This window comes from Calypte anna, chromosome 8, assembly GCF_003957555.1.
Source record: "Calypte anna isolate BGI_N300 chromosome 8, bCalAnn1_v1.p, whole genome shotgun sequence".
NCBI lineage: Eukaryota > Metazoa > Chordata > Aves > Apodiformes > Trochilidae > Calypte > Calypte anna.
The window spans coordinates 26,233,617-26,252,798 of NC_044254.1; the positions used below are offsets into that span (position 1 = coordinate 26,233,617).

The window sequence follows — 19,182 nt, forward strand, 5'->3', positions numbered from 1 at the left end:
CATTCAGTGATGGTTCTGACTCAAGCCCTGGGAACAAGGTGCCCCACAGAACGACCCAACAAGAGGTCCTAAATGAGTCCTTATTTTATTGTTACCTGCTGCAGATGTCTGTCTCCATTCTCGTTGGCTGGACTGCTTTCTGACCCGTTACTGCTTCCAGACTGATCTTTCTCATTCAGCAAGGCTGTGGCATAGGCCAGCGTGTCCTGAGGTGGAAAAAGTCCAAGAGTGTGTCAGGGGCCGTGGTGAAACCTTCATTTCATAATTCATAATTCCATTCTGAAACAATATAACTGCTGTGCTGAGGGAGCTGAGTCACCACAGGTAATTGGGAGGTATTGACTAGTATCATACAAAGGGTAGGGTTTTTCTTCAGGAATGAATGCTGAGCTTCTAAAGGAAGAATGGTCTTAGGTGCACTAAAATCTGCTAAATTTGCCAAAACTAATGATGCTAAGTGAAAAACAAAGCAGGAAATAAACCAAGTTTAACATTCTCTCCCAGGCCTGACACCTACCTGTGCTGAAATAGTGCGCTGGAAGGTTTTTGCAGTTGAGGTTTCGTTGGACACGTTGCTCTGTGGAGCCCAATAATGTTCAGACATCTGCACAAAAAAAACCCAAGAGAGCCATAAAATTGCAGTACAGGTGCCTTAGATCCACTTGTGACAGTAGGTAAACTAACAAGCCTGAAATAAGCTTCCTGAATCCTTTGGCAATGACCTAGAGATCTGGGGCACAGATAAATATCCACAGATAAATATCCAGATAAATATCCACAGATAAATATCCAGATAAATATCCACAGATAAATATCCACTTATCCAGCATCCACTACAGGTGTGGGAGGAAAAAGCCCTGTCACCAGCTATGTTTTGTGCAAAGCTATAGTGATTCTGTAAGGAATCCACTCATTTACACATTCTCTTGAATCAACACAAAGGAAAATGGATTTTTAAAAAGGTGAAACCTTTCTACCTCAGATCCAGTGTCACTGAAAGCTTCCCACATGGCAAGGATCAATATGACCATGCATACTTTGCTTTATTCACTGTACACACATCAATGCCTGAAATGTGGGGACCTACTGAAGTCCCTGCATGAATCAAGACTTAGTTGCATCCAAACTGTCCTGGTAAAAAAATCAAGCAGCTTGTGCAGCTTGTGTTTTGTCTTTAGAGTAACCTCAAGAGAGCCATAAAGGGGATGGTGCTTTCCTAATTCTCATAGAAAACAAAGTGAATTTCTCCATAATTCCACAGCCAAACTACCTTCTTCTGTAGCCACTGCACAGCCCAGCTCCAGTGGTGGGAATTCTCCTTGAAATAATCTTTTGCAGTAGGGCACCTTGGAAATTGGAATGAAATCCATTAGTCACAAACAAGGCATCCTGGCCAACTTGAAAGAAATCCAAAGACCTCTCTCTCATTGTGCTGCTGCCCCATTACCATTGCAGAACTCTGTGTTAAAACTGTCACAACCCTGTTGTTACTTGAATTAGCAAGAGCAATAATGCTTAGTAAAGTTTACATGAAGCAGTCTACAACACAGATTCACATATTTCAGAACTGGGCTTTATTAGGACATATCCCAAGTTCTAAACAAAGAGAATTTAGGAAACATTATTTAAAAATTCTGGGACTGTTTCCTTTCATTTATTTTGGTCTTAATGTTAGGCTCCAGCTCTACAGAATGTAGCTGATTTTTGCCTTTATAAACAGCACTTATTGGTTGTTGTGTGAGATACACACCTCAGGCACTAATCTGTAAATACTTCACTTTATCCTGACACGAGTGCTCTAAGAGCTTTGAGCACCACTTATATCACACTCATAAAAGATAAAAGGTGACCAAAAGCAAAAAGAGCAGCAGCCTGAATAGTCACAGAGGGGCCTAAGGTAGAGCTGAGGTTCCTGGTACTCACTTTTGAGCCAAAGTAACAAGGAACTTGACACACTGGTAACATCGGCTGCTATCCACATGGTTGCTGTGGTGCATCAAGGCTGTGGGGAGGAACATAAAAAAAAACATGAAAAATTTAACACTATTCAGATTTCTCTGTACCAGCCAGTCTGAAAACACAATAAAGATGAAGCTAATGATTTTAACTTGGGTTGTAGCAGTCATTTCCACAGATGTTAGCATGAATATTTGTATTGAACACGCTGCTGTGTTGCTGGCAGTTTTGAGAGCTTCTACAGCTCTACTGGATTAAAAATAGATCAAAGTGAAAATGCAGTAATTCTTTAAAATGTGGCACCTGAATTTTAAACAGCCCTCTCCTAATGCACTTCTTCACTCACTATACCCTATCCATCTTAAATAATCACTATGGTTACATCTATCTGAAGGAAAAATAATTGAAACCCCAAAAATGGACCAGATCACAAGCTTCCACCTGGATCAAAACCTGCAAAGCTAAAAGAATGCTTAAAGCTTCTTCACACAGCACAGAAAATTCAACAACCATGAAAGCTCTATGGGAGATTTAGGCAACACCCCAGGCTATTCCTACCAGGAAGTTTTCTATACTGTGAATTCTCACATCTTTTAACAAAACTCTGAGGCTGTGGAGAAGCACAAAATTTTTCCATGGAACTGCCACAATCAGATTTGCTGCTCAGAAGTTGCTCTGTCCATAGCAGCCAGTGAAGAACACTGTAGTGAAACTACTATAAAGTTGGGAAATCATTTCTATGGAACTGCAAATTGCCACTTTTTCTACTGTCAAAGCACAACACGATTGGAAGTGCAGCACTTCTACTGCAAATTATGCACAAACAACCTACTGAGGATCACAGAAATTTGTTTTTGCTAATTTTCTTTCTTGGAGTAAAACTAAACAATGTGATGGACAGGTCACAGCCCCCGTGCAGTGAGACTGGATGCTGTTCAGTGGCTGTTGCAAGGGAACTCCAAGGTAAAACTAATTTTCACTCTTAAAACTCACAGCAGTTCATGAAGCCTTCAACTTAAAACTCAATTGAATGATTGCACCTCTCTCTGTAGAGAAAAAAAGGTCACCTAATGCCCAAGTTACAGAATAGAAGTGGTCTAAGTGGGACCTATTTAGGCAGAGATAAAATAAGCACTTAATATTCTCTTACACTGCTGTGTATTCTATCAGTCATACATGGAAACTACTGAACAGAACAGCACTGGAGCTGAATATTCCACAACCTGAAGCAGCTCCTCATCCCAGCAGCTAGGAAGGAGATGCTTAGGCTGCACTAACTCATCAGAAATGCTCTTTGAGCACCACCTGGCTACCCAACATTCCTCTTGCACACAAAGCCTCTTCTCCTGATTCCTAGGGAGTCAGATCTCATCACTTCTGGGAATTTCCTGCTGCTTTGGAATGCTTTAGTGACTTCACTTCAATAAAAGCTTCAGTGAAGGAACAACACTTTGTTCAGCAACAAATTTGTTGCTTTGAACAGCAACAAATGGGAGCCACCTGTCAGTTTGAGGCCATCCTGCAGTTTGCATCCTTACCTGCTGAATGAGTTTATTTTTATAGCAATTAGGATGCTGCCAAAGCAAAAAGATTGGCAATTTCTTGAGCTATGTAGAAAATAAATTTTAATATATTACAAGTTATTACAGGATTTACAGAGCTACCCTGTGTTGTTAATCCAATATATTTCCTGCCCCCTTATTATAATAGTGCAGACCCTGATGTGCTTCTTATTTTAACATAAGTTAACCTCTTGGTTAAGGTTCCTTAAAGTCACTTTTTAAGTATGTAGCACCAGTCTTCTTTGGATTCAGACTGCTGTTGTGGGAGGTAATTTTTCTTTTTCAGTTAAATTCCTTTCCAGTTTGCCCTAAGTATAATACTCTAACACTTAGTTTGGATTTTCTTAGAGGATTTTTTGGGGTGGCAGTGGCTAAATCCAATGTGCTAAGTTTTTCTCCCTGAGAAGTGAGAGAATTTAGGAGGATTACAAACTAGGAGGTGATATGAACCATCACCAACATAAAGATCAGTAAGAGATAGGAGTGTTCACCCACTGGCTTACTTGCCTATTAATCCATTTTCAGTTTCAAATGCAAATTTGATGCGCTCTACTTGCAATGGGTCTTCAATAACCTGTTAGGAAAGAAAAAATAAATCAATATAAGTTGTGTGTGATACCTGTTATCTATTCTATAAAATAGTTTTTAACCATCTCAACATGAAAAGTAAGATTTGTGAAGTTTTGTGTATTGCCAGATTATCAAGGCAGCAATTTAAACAGTAAGAAACCCCCCAAACTGAAGGATTAAAAGACACTTGGACATTGAAATTACCAATGAAGTCCTGACTTTTTTCATTGTGCACTGTTACAAAATCTCTCCTGTACAAGCCTTTATCCTTCACCTACCAGTATCTCATGCAGTAACTGGAATATGTTTTTCAGTTCATGAGGTGGAGCAGTTTCTAGCTGAGTCTGCATGGAAGAAATGTAAAGTTATTTAGACAGTAGAGTATGCTGATGACACAAATAATTACAAAGACAACTTTACAGATTTTTTTTAGCATTTTCTTTTAAAGAATAAAAGCCTAAAACCCCCTGCCAACCCACCAACACCACAGCCCCTAAAACCAACAAACTGCACTGATTTCTCTGCAGATCTCTGTGCCACAAGACACAGCATGACCCAAGGCTAGAATAAGCATTAATGCCAACATTTTCTCTTGATTATCTCCCTACCTTGATGAAGTGTAGCACAGTGAAGGAAAAGTGTTCATTACAGAAGCAGCAGTACACCACCATCTCCATGAGAACTGACAGAGATCCAGTCAGCTCTCGTAACGCATACATCACCTACATGGGGAAGGGGAAACCATTTCAGACACAGCCACACAGGTATTTTAAGTAATTTTGTAATAGAATGTTAAATCTGTTCTGGGAAGGATGCAACTTTTCCTCCCAGTGAGCTGAACCCCTGCCCTTGCAGCACTCCAGTCAGCTCAGTTCCAGTTGGCTCCTCCAGCTGACACAATTACTGACTGCATGGGCACTGGAAAATGTGTTCAGCTGCCTTTGCTAACTCTGTAACCTCTCAAACCAAACCCCTAAGTTTAGAGATATAGTAGAGCAAGACAGAGTCAGGAAAAAAACCAAAGATGCCCTGCTTAAGCTCAAAATAATAACCACACACTCCCCAGCTGCCTGTTTTTAAACTGAGTGTTTTTCATGTAAGGAGACTTCAAAGAAAACACATCACCAGGCCAGCTTTTAGGTTCAAGCAGGGCAAAACTTAGAGCAGATACCTCCATTAAGTAGGGTTTTCCCTCAGACAGGAATAACAAGGCCTCCACTTCCTCATGGAGTGTCAAAAGTGGACCTGAAGTGGTGATGCTTAGAGGTGGACGCTGCTTAAAGAGACCAGGAGCTGTAATACAAATACAAAACCAATCCACTAATAGGTTAGTTTTGTTTCACACACCTTGAAGACGCTGCTGCTGCTTTGGCATCATGTCATCAGCTCTAATGACCTTCCCCTCAACCAGCCTAAAGCTTTTAGAGTAACACTCCAAGTAATAATCTCTAGGACACTGTTATTTACAACACAAGCAAATGAACTGCAACAAGGTCAGAGCAAAATGTCATTTTCTCTCAGTACTTTGAGCTTTAGTTTCAATCCCTGTTTTACATTCAGCATATAAGGAACAGTTATTATTCTTTTACTTTATGATTTTTGACCCCCTCCAATTCCAGGAACTTTTAACCCTAGACAGAAATCAAATTAGTCTTCTAAGAAGACAACTTAAATTTCCTCCTTCAGGAGACTGAAGATCTCAGCACATTCCTTTATTATCTTTATTTAGATATTTCTTCCTCTTGTAAGAAATACTTAGGAAAATATTCATTGCTTGTTATTCAGTACCTCAGCCTAAATATTACCCTTCAGATGAGCAAAAGGCATAACTAATCTAAGGAAAATACAGCCTGTGAGTCTGTTCCAGCCAACAATGACACAGCTTGATTCACTCACATGAGGAAAAACCTTTCAGAAATATGGGGCTGGGGGGGGGGGAAAGGCACAATAATGCTAATATCAAGATTCCAGACCCCCACTGCTATCCATTACTGCCTTCAAATTCAAATTTATTATATTTTCCTCACTGATATTAAACTACTCACAGGCAAAATAACTGAAATGCAAAGTCACCAAAGGGCAAAAAAGCAATTCTTACCAACATTTCTTTGTGAGGAGACATCAGAGTGCAAAACAAGAAGTGCTACGGTATTGTGAAGATACCCAAACTCCCGTGCTTGTGCTGAGCTCCATCTGCGATTCTGCTTGAGCCAAAGGAGAGATTTAATTAACTTCTGATTGCTTGATTCAGTCAATTCTGTTAAGTCAAAACAAAGCAATGTCCTTAATAGTCCACCACCATGTTTTAATACTTTGAAGTTGGTGAAATTTTCATTTTTTTTGGACACAAGAGGTACGTTTCTCACCAAACACTGGAATGGTCTCCTAGGGGAAGTGGTGGATTCCCCCACTTTAGAGTTTTAAGTCCTACCCTGACAAGGTGCTGAGACATCTCATATAAACTATACTATTAGAAGGATTGGGACCAGATGATCCTTGAGGACCCTTCCAGCCTGATATTCTGTGAAAATTCTGTTATTGTCAAAAACATAACACTCACTTCTAAGAAAACAGCTATTTCTGTGCTAACTACACACAGGTAAACTAAGGATTCCATGAATAAAATATTCCATGTTTATAAAACAACCCAAGGATTAGTCTATTTTCCCACAGAAAAAGTATTTACCCATATTTCAAGCATCATAAAACAGATGGGGAGGGCAAACTACAGCACAACCCATGCTATGTAAACTTTACCTGATTGCTCTGCCGGTTGGGGCCAAGGAGAAAGTTGATGATGTGCCTCAAAGCAGAGTGTCTGAGAAGAAGACTGCTAGCCCTTATGCCCTGCTGTTTAGACAAAATTCAAGTTACTTGCCTGTGTAGGTAGAGAATTAGTGCTCTAGAGAACAGAAGGAAAATGCTCAGGCTGTGTTTTCCACTCTAAAAAACAAATAATCCTCACACAGCTCTGAAAAGCTGTCTCACTATACAGATAAAAAAGAATAGGGGAATAGAAAGAAACCATGCTGGGGTGAATATTACAGTCAGTTATTTTGCTTCCTATAGGAAAAAAATCCTGAATGCTGAGTTTTTTAATTTTTTTTTTTTTTTTTTTTAATCATCAAGGACCACCCTCCCCAAATTCAGACATCTTGCAATGACATTTTCAGTTGGTATACTATGCTGGTACACTTTGGGGTGATTTAATCCTAATCCAGTGCTGCTCAAAGACACATATTTTTTAAAGAAAGAAAAAAAAAATTAAAGTTCTAGAAGAATTTCATTACATTGGTTAAACGTTATATAAATATACACAACTATCTTCTTTTACTACTGCCCTTTAACACTAAAACAGCAGGAAAACAAATGGTTTCTTACCTTCTGTACAAAGTTATTGAATAGCAAGAAGTACTGAGCACAGTTTTTACAGTTTTCAGGTACATCTTTATCCAGCAGAGCAAGCAGCACCTCCAGTAATTGATGTAGACTTTTTAACTGTGAAAAAAATTATTAATTTGAATGTAAAGAGCTGTCTACTGCTTAAAAAAATAAGTGTTTCACATATAAGAGTTAAGGTATGGGTAACCAAAGCACATGTGCAGTCAGCTATGCTTTCTCTGGTGAGTACCAATAGCTAATATAGGATTGCAGCCTTCCCATTTTTAACTATTTTTGTATGAATGTTGCAAATATCAATCAGGAAAGCAATGAAACATTGGCAAGCAGGTAACTTGCTCAAAGAGGTGGAACTCAGTAGTTACATCACTTTGCAGTGTTTTTAAAGCAAACCAAACTACTCCTCAGTTGAACTGATGTTCAAATGTTCCAATCACTACAGTAACACAAACCAAACCAGATCAGAAGTAAAATGTCACTCAGGTCTCACTCAGCCATGCAAAAAGCAATGTTAGTGTCTAGCTTAGGTCAAAACACACTTAAGATTATATACATTATTATTTACATAAAGTATATTTATACACACTATCATTTATTACATCTCTGTTAACAGAGAGCAACTAACAACCAGGAGAAAGTAACCAAATATTATGATGATATATTGTAAATAATATATTGTAAATGTTCACCTCCTACTACTCTATTCAGCTTGTAGAACCTCACAGCAATTTTTCCTTAAAGCTGTAAACATGATAAACTTTAACAGCAGGCTATACAGTGCCTCCCACACACAACAACGGATGAAAAAAAGAAAGATCCCAGAAATTTGGTAAAATAAACCCCCAAGCTTTCACCTTGTCATTTCCAAATCACACAGCATTGTCTGCAGACACAGTGAGACAAGCAGGAGGAACACTGGGGGTGAGGTGACACACTTACCTTCTCCTGATAAAGCAAGGCACTGTCCAGGGCTTTTTCAAGAATAGTGGCTACAGCAACTCGCACCTCTCTTACACTGCATTCCAGGAGGAAAGTCCTGGAAGACAAAAGAGAAAGCTGCAAAGAGAACTGGAATCAATGTGCACACATGGGTGCTGTGATTAAGTGTGGTGTGATTTTAAAAAGGGTAACAGTACCTCTTTTGATAAGCTGTAACTTATTTTCCTGCACTCCTGCTTGCCACTAGTAAGGCCTAGAATATTACTTTATATTTATTAATTCAAGTAACAAAACAAAACAAAAAACAGCTAAAGCAAAAGCTATCATAGGATCCTGCCTTTCTGTGCAAGCTCAAAATGAAATTTTCTTTACACTGACACACCTAAGTGTGTCAGCTCTTCAAGAATTTGTCTTAGGTGTCTTCAAAACACCTACTGGCTGATTTAGTGCTTGGTGAGAAATATCGTTTCCAGTTTACCTGAGATATTTGTCAGGTTAGTATTTAACTTCCCTTATTCCAAACACTTGCACCACCTTCTCCTTTCCCACCACTTGGCAGGAATGACTACACAAACTTAAACACTTAAAGTGGTTCCAAGACACTTGACTGAATTAAAGAACTACATCCCCCTCCATGTATCCTGCACTATTTAATTATATTTTTAGTATTACTTAGAAACCTGCATAGAGAAAATACAAGGAAAAAACCCCCTAAGTGACTGTTTAGAATATCTCTAAAGAATGTGCACACTCAGCTCTCTGGGAGTACACAAATAAAGGCCAGATCATATTATTAGGCAGATTTATCCATACAGGAGAAAGAAAACACCTCAGAGAGAATTACCAGGACTTACTTTACAAGCTCCCGTCCCTCTGGCCCAACAAAGTATTCAACCAACCACTGACAAGCATCAATGCTTTTGGAGAGCAGTGCATCTATGGTAGCAATCCATTCTTCTGTATCAGCCCTTTCACAAGAGAGGAAAAACTGTTAGCAATGAATGAGGAAAAAAAACCATCTCCAAAGCCAAAACCACATTTCTTGTTTGCCAGATAGAAAGAATTTTTACTTTACTTGAAAGTACATTACATTTTTAACTTCAAAAATGTATTTTGGAACAACCTGCTGACTTTAAATCCATTAAAGCCTTTCCATGCCCAGGCCACTGCCACTGAAATAACAGGAGATGCAGCAAACTATCAGGTTACACCAGACCTTCCTTCCTCTGTGATTTTTTTGCAATGAGATTTCAATTCAAAGCAGAAATGCAATGCTACTCCTGTGAATGTCTGTGCTACCTGCAGTATTTCAAGGTGCTGTAGTTGCAGAAACCCCTCAGAATGTGTTGTTACAGTCCCCAGAGCAAGGTCTTACCTGAGTTTCTTTTTGGTTCGGAGATAGGTCTGGAAGAGGAACTGGACTGCCAGCTGTAAGCTCACCTTGGCCATGCATGGATAATATGGATGCTTTACCTTAGTCTGAAAGAATTATCAAATTTACTTCAGAGCAGAGGTACACCTGCAGCAAATATTCTGCTTCTTAAATGTATCACTGTGTTCTATTTAAGTAATTTAGATAATTTGGAAAAAATGAAACACACTGCTTTCATGTGCTAAAACCAGTCTCCAGTGCTGACTAGGCTAGTTAACAAATATGCTACAAATGGAACAAACTTTCTGTAAAACCATTAGGTCTTCAGATTTAATAAGCTTAATAAATTCTGGTTTGTTCACTACTCCATTTAGAATAGCTCAATTATTAAACTGGACTTCCACTGAAAGCCTGTTATGTTTGAGGTGACTAACACCAACTTTTGGATCTTTCACACAGAGAGGATTCCTCTCCCTCAGGAGCTCAGTTTGCATCACTAAAAAAGGTTGTGTGTTATTTTATAAATTTTACTATGCACAATGATATTTCTGCCACTACTGGAGCAGGAGGCTGCAGTCAGCTTTGAGACAAGATGTCATCAGCATGAAAAATAATTGGAGACAATTTCCAGCTCAGCTGGAAAAGCAAAATCATGTCAACACCTAAATAGCTTCTGTGCCCCTTCCTATCCAGCATATTCCAAATACCCTAAGATTAAGATTTAGGTACTTACAGCATTCAGTGAAGCTAATGACAGAACAAAACTGAAGTAGTCACTGCTGTATACATCTCTGTTCTTCATAAATTTCAAGTTTTCATCTCTCACCATCTGTAAAAGAAGGCAAAAAATTTAAATGTTGTCAAAGTACATTCCTCTAGATAGATTTTATGTAAACATGTGTGGTGTTTATAAACCAGTGTCAGACCTATTCTGTTCATGATCTGAATCACTGCTTCAGCAGAAGGGAGAACAGATATAGGAGACCTAAAAGATTTCTCTAAACCCAGTGATTTTCTTCTGTGGATATGACAGCAATGAGGGACTTAATCATTTGGCCATTAAGGGAAAAGAAAAGGAAGAAGTTTGGGGTTTTTATTCCTTTCAATAAAAAAGCCAAGAGAATATCCTTCAAACCTGAAAGGCTTGCTCAGCAGATTTACATGTACAGAGCAAGAAGCTCTGGTACAATTACAAGCTGTAGCCACAATAACATACTTAAATGCCAAGCCCCTCCTTTTTTCAAGTGAGATTTTGCTAAAAAGACTCTCAATTTATTTGAGCCATATTCTGTTTATTGTAATAATACAACCCTAGATGTAAGAATGCCTAAAATAACTATTAACATCCTGGTACAGTCCATGTGGAGGGCCATACATTGCCTGCATAGTTTATTCTGACTGTGTATGTGCTGTAGGCTCTCCTACACATGTGCAGATGCAGCAGGAAGGTGCATCTTCAAAAGCCCCAATACCTGCAAAACTATACTCCCTCTTGTATCCCTTCAAGATTATATTCAGTATTACATAAGCTAATAGACACAAATAGAACTGAAGCTGGGTTTTGTTCCTCTTCTCCTTTCTACATTCTTGTGAATGCAAGAACTTGAAGAGGACTGTAATTTTCCATCACCTCCATTAGTCCTCAAGGGCACTTCAAATGAAGCATCTTCTCTGCTCTTCTCTCCCCCTGCTTACATGTTGACTGCTGGCATATCTCATGTTTGACTAATTTCCCTGCAGTTTCTTCAAATCAAAGAATGATAGGTCAACTTTGTGAGAAGGGACTGCAAAACTGAAAATAATGTATCACTGAGCAGCTTGTCAATAACTTCATGTCAGAATCCAGATTTATTTTCTATTTTTTTCTTATTTTCTGCTTTCAAGAAGGGAATTACCTTCAAGGCCCCCTTCAAAGTTATTGTGCTCCTCTTACTATGTGCTTTGATTTCATACAAGTAGGAGTAAGTTGCCACTTTCAGAGGGCTCTACCTGATATATCCGCACAGGCATTTTCTCTACAAAAAGTCCTTTTTTTTCTCCTTTTCGAACCAGTTTAGTCAAGATGGAGAGGCGGTCACTGTTGGGCCTATGGGGTCGAGGTGATGACTGGGGGGAAATTTCTGGAGAAGATGGAGCAGATCTGAAATATACAGAAGCCCAAGGTGAATGATTAAATTCTGCGACAAATCCACAGTTCTACTTTAAAACGTCAGGATAAGCTTAAGGCAAATTTAGATGATGGTTTAAGTACTTCTTGAGGCTGTCAGTCAGCTTGAATGCCCTACTGCAATAGTGGCAGCAGTGTGGAAGAGGAAATTGGAAAAGCAATCAAAGACCATTCATTAAGCAGCTTAAAAAAAGCCAAACAACACAAGAGAAAGGTCGGTGTATTCCTTTGTCAAACAGGAATCAGTTCTGGAGATAGGATCTAAATATTGACATAAAGAGAGCACTTTCCAGACACAAGAGGAACTTACAAAGAGAGGTCCTCAGCTTCCTGACGCACAACACTCACTCGACTTTTCTTTGGTAGGACTGGGGAGTTCTGATCAGACACTCTCTGGTAAAACAGCATGTAGGCATTCCAGTACCGCCGCCGCACGTCAGGGTAAGGGTTGGCTGAGGGGAGAAAAAACTTTAGTGCCTTTTTCATTCCTAAAACTGTTTTGTGGCTTTTTGTGTGGTGGTGTTTTTTTGAAACTTGTTTTAATACCATTTAATACCATTAGTGTCATTTGACTTTGGAATCTCTTCTGCTACTAAGTCTACAAAGTGCTGAGCAACAGCAGATATGGTTCAGTTAATATTGAACTATATTGAATTGAATTGAATATTGAATTGAATAATAATTAATTCAGTTAATATATTCAGTTAATAACCCATTCTGAAGGGTTACCAGATCAAGTAACTTGAGGTAGTTACAACTGTCTGAGTTCTGCCTCTATTGAGAACCACTATAAAACAAAGCTACCACCCATCAGCCAGTACTTCTGCTTACACTGATCATAGACTTTAGGTCTGTATTCTCCACCAAAACATTCATATTCCAAACTTTCATCAGTTAAGTCAAATTCTTCGACGATGGTGTCATTGAATTTATACCACTTCCCTTTTCCACATCCCCTGTGATGAAAACAGAAACACAGAAGAAAAAGTTACTTGACTGCCTAGTAAAAAAACCAAACCACTCAGAATGACACTCCTGAATTCACATTTATTTTTATAGTAATTTGAAAGCTTGATTGAATCAACGACAAAGTTTGTTTAAAAAAAAATAACCTTGATGAAAAGTGATGAAATGATGAAGTAATAATAGGGAAGCCCCCAAATTGCAATACAAGGTATGGAAGAATTAGTGAGACTGCAAGATGTTGGGTGTTAAGATGGAGCTCTGAGCAGTTCACTAACCTTCCCAAAATAAGCAGTCTTAAGACCACTGTCATCCCCCCACCCCCCCAAAAAAACCCCAAACTACATGGCCATTACCTCCTGTCCTTTATAAAGGAGTAGTAGTGCCCTGCATGTGCCTGGCCACTGTGAACAATCACACCAACAAGCTCATAGTTTTCTGTAGGGGCAACTTTCTTCCTTGGGGAGCCTCCACCTCCTTGATCTGCATTTCTCCCATTTTCCCCCACTTCTGAAGAGGAGTCCTGGCGAGCCATCCCTGACACAGTGTAAGGTTCCATGTTCAGCATCCAAGGAAACTGTTTGAAGAGATATTTCAGATTAACTAAGAGATCATTTTGTGTCCCTGCTCAGTGTAATTTGATGAGAATTGTACTAATACTTCCCACAAAGGAAATTGCTGTACGTACTTCACCTTTTTATCCTTATGACACAGTTAAATAAAACATCTTTACAGAGGTTTTTGCTCTTACTTTCTGAAATGACTTTAAGAATGCTGCAGACAAGGAAAGCTCTAAGGCAAAGGACTTATTTACTGTAGCATCAGCACGTTTAAGTGCACCACATACTGAAAATCCCCACAACAAAATGTGGGGAGAAGAAGGCAGAGAACCCACTCCACAAATGGGTGTGGGCACCAGAGAGAAAAGTTTTCTTACCCTTATTTGTTCATCATATTTAATAGAACGTCCACTCTCCCAGTCAAAGCCAAATCTCATCAGGTGAATCACCAGCAGGCTGGGTAAGACCTTAATGCATGTGCGCTTCACTGTAGTTCTCTTAAAAAGAAAAGAAAAAAAAAATCACCTCTATCTATATACCTCAAACATTCTGTAGTATTATTCTACAGAAGCATAATTGCAGCTATCTTGAGCTGACACACAATAAAGCCAAGGGAGGCAAGATGGTTACAGAGGGATTGTAACATGTACAGAGAGGGTACTACTACAGGTGTTACACAGCTTGTGCAGTGGGCACAACTTACAGAACATTTCACTGTTCTGCCATCCCTCCAACTATTGGTCTACAATATGAGTTAGAGAATGAAGAATGCTATCTGCTTGGATTTAGAGTTTTTTTATGTCTTTGGTGTAGAAAGAGTAAAGTAGTACCTGAACATGGCTTCTATGACCATTTAATGCTGAAGGAAATACTAAGCTACAGCTGAAATTTTCATTTGCATACAAGAAGAACCAGTACCTTTTCTTTGCACTTTTCACAGTAGTATGCATTACTTCCTTCCAGAACTTCTCCTCTAACAAACTGATCCAAAGAGATTTCCAGACTTTGACATGAAGTCACACCTAGGTTGAGAGCCATGAAGGCCTCCTCACGCTCATACCTAAAATCAAGAATAAATACAGTTAAGGTATTGCCAGAGTAGAACCTATCCAACTTGGATTAAGCAAAAAACATGCTTAGGAAAGAATACTACATTTGTCCCATAGCTATCTACAGCTGTAATGCTCACAAAGGTACCTATCTACCTTCTTGTGCTATTTTGACCTTAATTATTTTAAGTTATGGGAGCACAAAACTTGGTAATCAATTCACTATATTAAAGATTACCTGTGAGGACAGTCCTTGCAGATCTTCTGATCAGAGAAGATACCTTGAAAAGTATTCTTAAATATTTGGTCTCTTCCTATTTTCTGTTGGAGATGTAAAATTGGACATCAGTTGGATATATTGCAGAGTGAAAGACCAAGAAAGCAATTGGAATGTTAAATTTTTCAATACTATGTAAATTATAAATGAAGTCAAGTGGCTCTCTGCCTTGTTTTCTGAAGAACAAAGGAAAGAAAAGATACCAAGAAGATGCATATAAACAAGGAAAGAAATCCCTGAGGTTTTCACCTTGAGATACTCATCCATTTGATCTATAAGACTGGTGAAGAACTCATAAGCATCTTGTTGCTCTCTAACATAAAGTTCCTTGTTCCACATTTTGAAAATCTGTAGAAAAAACAAATATATAAAAAGGTGGTTGTTCAATACACATACCATAGAATCACAGAATCACAGAATTGGCTGGTTTGGAAGGGACCTCAGAGATCATCAAGTCCAACCCTTGATCCACTACCGCTGCAGTTCCCAGCCCATGGCACTGAGTGCCACATCCAGTCTCTTTTGAAATATCTCCAGACACGGAGAATCCACTACTTCCCTGGGCAGCCCATTCCAATGGCTGATCACCCTCTCCAGAAAGAAATTCTTTCTAATCTCCAACCTAAACCTCCCCTGGCACAACTTGAGACCCTGCCCTCTTGTCTTGCTGAGAGTTGCCTGGGAAAAGAGCCCAACCCCCCCCTGGCTCCAACCTCCTTTCAGGGAGTTGGAGAGAGTGATGAGGTCTCCCCTGAGCCTCCTCTTCTCCAGCCTGAACACCCCCAGCTCCCTCAGCCTCTCCTCATAGGATCTGTGCTCCAGTCCCTTCACCAGCCTGGTTGCCCTCCTTTGGACCCGCTCCAGAACCTCGATCTCCTTCCTAAACTGAGGGGCCCAGAACTGGACACAGCACTCGAGGTGTGTGTCACTAAATAAAATGATTTTTTAAGACATTTTTAATTTTTATATATTCTTTTTGAAGTAGAAGTTACTTTATCTCCAGAAATTCTACAATGAGAAAAGGCTGAATAAATGGCAACTTATTAAACAAAAAGATGTTAATACCTTCCAAAAGTTCTCAGGTACATAATACTGTAGCTTGCTTTCCATCAAATGACCAAAGAGAGACTGAACTTGATAGAACACATTGTCATCTGGATTGTCTGTATCATCATCAATGGAAAGCAAGGCCTGGAAGGAAACAAATAACTTAATAAAGTTGGTACTTGACAGAAATTATTACTGTAAGTTGTCACAACACACAGTACAGCTTATATATTTATTTTGTGTAAATATTTATGCAAACACAGAGTATTTTTTTTTTTTTAACAATTAATTTACAGATGGTTCTAAGATGAACTTGCAGCTTTGGTGACAGTAATTCCACAAAGGGAATTTTATTGGATATTGATCAAATTACCTCTGGGAGACCAGGCTGCATATACAGCTGCTGGAAAACAGCATTCATGTAACAAGTAGCACCACCATTCTTCAGTCCCACAAATCCTGAAATGGAGCGACTATCCACTGGTGGGAGATACTAGAATGACAAACAGAATTGTGATTTGTTTTTTGTCCCAGTGGGTCTGAAAAAGCATGAGACATCCCATAGTGTTTATCATCTTTATAATAACACTTAAGGGTTATTTAATGGCAAATGGGGAATATAAATTTCAAAAAGATCACAAGAGCACATTTGGTCATTTAACACTTTGCACAAAATGGTCACAAAACTTGTCTAAAATATATTTATATAAAATGGGTGATATTTAGGAAATACTTCGTTCATATCCAGGTAATAACCAACAAAGACTCACTGGAGTATTTGCTTCTGAGGAAGACCAAATGCATCTGCATCTGGTCCTGTCTTTTTGTCAATTTAATTTTGACAATTGAAGACTATGAGAATTTCCTGAATGTAGCATTTAAGTAGATCATACACAGTACTTTGAGTCATGCTAATACACATCAAAAAAGGCTTCTTGCTTACATCAAACTCCTTTGTAAGTGCAGGGTCACACTGGTGATGCATAGAAAGCAGCTCTTTTGTAATAAGCTGGAGATTGGAAGGTGAGCTATCAGCCAGCATCACTAACACTTCATAAGCAGCTAATCTGCTATCTGCTGTGCTGCACCTAAAAAGAAAACCACAGTTGAGATCTGTTTTGCAGATGACTCAATTATTTCTAATTCCAGAAAGTCATATTAGTCAGAACAAGTGACAATTAATGTTCAAAAGGAACACTATAAACACTCCTGAGAGACTGCAGAGTGATGGTTTTTTTTCTTAGGAAAGGGAAATGGTGAAGAAAAGAAACAGAGGAGCAGCACCAGAAACACTGCTTTAAATAACCCTCCCTTACTGGCATGGAGACATCTGTTTGTTAACATTTAGTATCAAGGACAAGTAGGTGCCCTAAAAAGACAACAAAGAATTGGTTGTAAGTTTGAGGGTGATCAGATACTCCCACTGTTAACACTGATAGAGAGGTGATATTTACAGGGAGACAAGCCTCTAAAGAGCTACAGCAGATAACTTTCTTGCTACAAGAGGTGACCTTGGACCTAAGCTCTGCTAGACCAGTAAACACTTCTATTTAGCTCTTTTCAATGGATCATACAACACACTAGCCCTTTTTTCCTAAAGGCAAAAGAAAAGGCTTTATTTACTTTAAGCAGGCAAAAGAACAGGTTTGAGATGAGCTGCAATGGAGCAAAGCTGGAGCTGAGCATTAAGATGCAGCAAGTCCCATTAATTTCAGGGGTTGCTAAATGCTCCACTGGAACCTTCTTTACTCAAGGGTAATGTAAGCAATCCAGATGCAGCAGCTCACAGCTCCACATTAAGCTAATTTACCCACCCGTTTGGATATTGTATGGCAGTAATACAAGGCAAGCCTGATAGGAAAGGGAAAGCTTTTTGCCTTGTTTGATATATTCTGGGCTATTGTCAGCCACCTCAGGTAAAAGAGACTTATTTGACATAAGCATTTTACAGTTCTTTTGAAGGGAAGAAGAAAACAGCAGAAGTTTTGAGATTGTCATTTACAAGGGTCTTGAAATGGTAATTGGATGATGAATGAAAATGATGAACTGCAGGAGTACTCTTTGGACTCAAGAAATCAGCACTTAGCTGTGGATGCAGTTCATCAGTGATTTAACAAACTGCAGACTTCAGAAGTGCAGAAAAAGAAAGATTCAGGGTCACAAAGAATTTACAAAAATGCTATTTGGACACTTTTGTAGGAAATGCAAAGAACTGGAGAAATGGTCCAACAATAGTATGAAATCCTAACATCTGGAGCCCCAATCCATTCATGAGATCAAGGACAAAACCCAACATAAAGAAAACAATTTTTACTTTGGATGGAAGTCTTGTTGACTGATTGCAGCACTGCCTGCTGGAGAATGGCTATTCAGAATAATCCTGGATGCTCGGAAGAGAAAATCATCCAATAATGGCTTAATCAAAGATGAACCTGCAACACAGCAATCCACACCTACTGTTAAATACTTACATTACCTCTGTACCATATCAATAAAAAACAGACCTAAATATTTTCTCAAATGTCACAAAGGAGCTGCCAAAATGACTTCTTATAGAGCTGCTTCACTTCTACTGATGCATTGTAACATCTTGACAGGTATTGACTACTGGAAAGTCATCTGACAGTGTCATGCAGAATTCACACCAGGTTTAGAGTACAAAGAGATACTTACCAACCATTTCTTTCTCTGCCCCACAGAGAGAAAGGAGGGTCTTGATGAGCCTCAAGTGCCCTGCTAACAGGATGTTATCAGCTTCACTGGTCTCACACTCAGCCGTGCGGTTGGGTTCAAAATTGTCCAGCCAGGTGATCTCATCTTCTAACATGGCAGCTGGGCTTATCTTCAGCTGCTCCATTTCTGATGCTGCAAGAAAAAAAAAAGAAAACCCAGAGAAATGAATGGCTCTACAAATGTAGAATATAAATACAAAGAAGTTCAGTTTGGTACCAGTCTAGTTTCCTTGGCAATGTGTACAATGTAACCCTTCCACAAAACTCATTTCACTTCCCAAAACGAGTAAGTTACAGAACACCAAGAACAGTCCCTGTCAAGGTGTTAACAACACAGGACAGCCAGCATACTGGCAGGTGACATCGAGTTTGTGGTGTAGCAACCCCTTTGTGAAGGCAATTCTACATCTTGTCTGCAGAAGCTGCCATCAGAATGATGTGTGCACAGTAACCTAAACATACTTACACGTCAGGTCATCCAATAACTGACATCTCAGGTCAAAATACTCAGTACACTGGGACAAGAGTCTGAAACAGGTACAAACAGAAGAAAAGTTTAATTTCAAGTCAAAAGCATTTTTCTAAGCAG

The 19,182-nt window shown here is 39.1% G+C and overlaps 1 protein-coding gene across 4 annotated transcripts in view; it reads right to left on the reverse strand.

Annotated features, from left to right (window-relative positions):
- USP24 (ubiquitin specific peptidase 24) overlaps positions 1 to 19,182 on the reverse strand; it is a 62,242-nt gene that overhangs the window by 2,611 nt on the left and 40,449 nt on the right. For 2 of the 4 annotated variants that reach the window (XM_030455619.1, XM_030455617.1), the window contains 29 exons: positions 19,060 to 19,121; positions 18,535 to 18,726; positions 18,176 to 18,293; positions 16,805 to 16,949; positions 16,235 to 16,354; positions 15,880 to 16,005; positions 15,064 to 15,162; positions 14,776 to 14,858; positions 14,407 to 14,548; positions 13,866 to 13,985; positions 13,285 to 13,505; positions 12,797 to 12,921; positions 12,276 to 12,417; positions 11,788 to 11,938; positions 10,532 to 10,627; positions 9,802 to 9,905; positions 9,281 to 9,394; positions 8,427 to 8,523; positions 7,470 to 7,586; positions 6,846 to 6,938; positions 6,187 to 6,292; positions 5,260 to 5,381; positions 4,697 to 4,810; positions 4,367 to 4,432; positions 4,026 to 4,092; positions 1,924 to 2,002; positions 1,271 to 1,346; positions 518 to 604; positions 96 to 206 (listed from right to left, as the gene is read on the reverse strand). In XM_030455619.1, coding sequence (XP_030311479.1) covers positions 96 to 206; positions 518 to 604; positions 1,271 to 1,346; positions 1,924 to 2,002; positions 4,026 to 4,092; positions 4,367 to 4,432; positions 4,697 to 4,810; positions 5,260 to 5,381; positions 6,187 to 6,292; positions 6,846 to 6,938; positions 7,470 to 7,586; positions 8,427 to 8,523; positions 9,281 to 9,394; positions 9,802 to 9,905; positions 10,532 to 10,627; positions 11,788 to 11,938; positions 12,276 to 12,417; positions 12,797 to 12,921; positions 13,285 to 13,505; positions 13,866 to 13,985; positions 14,407 to 14,548; positions 14,776 to 14,858; positions 15,064 to 15,162; positions 15,880 to 16,005; positions 16,235 to 16,354; positions 16,805 to 16,949; positions 18,176 to 18,293; positions 18,535 to 18,726; positions 19,060 to 19,121 — 3,295 coding nt within the window. The remainder of the gene's footprint in view (positions 1 to 95; positions 207 to 517; positions 605 to 1,270; positions 1,347 to 1,923; positions 2,003 to 4,025; positions 4,093 to 4,366; positions 4,433 to 4,696; positions 4,811 to 5,259; positions 5,382 to 6,186; positions 6,293 to 6,845; positions 6,939 to 7,469; positions 7,587 to 8,426; positions 8,524 to 9,280; positions 9,395 to 9,801; positions 9,906 to 10,531; positions 10,628 to 11,787; positions 11,939 to 12,275; positions 12,418 to 12,796; positions 12,922 to 13,284; positions 13,506 to 13,865; positions 13,986 to 14,406; positions 14,549 to 14,775; positions 14,859 to 15,063; positions 15,163 to 15,879; positions 16,006 to 16,234; positions 16,355 to 16,804; positions 16,950 to 18,175; positions 18,294 to 18,534; positions 18,727 to 19,059; positions 19,122 to 19,182) is intronic. The other 2 variants (XM_030455618.1, XM_030455620.1) reach the window with 1 other exon arrangement.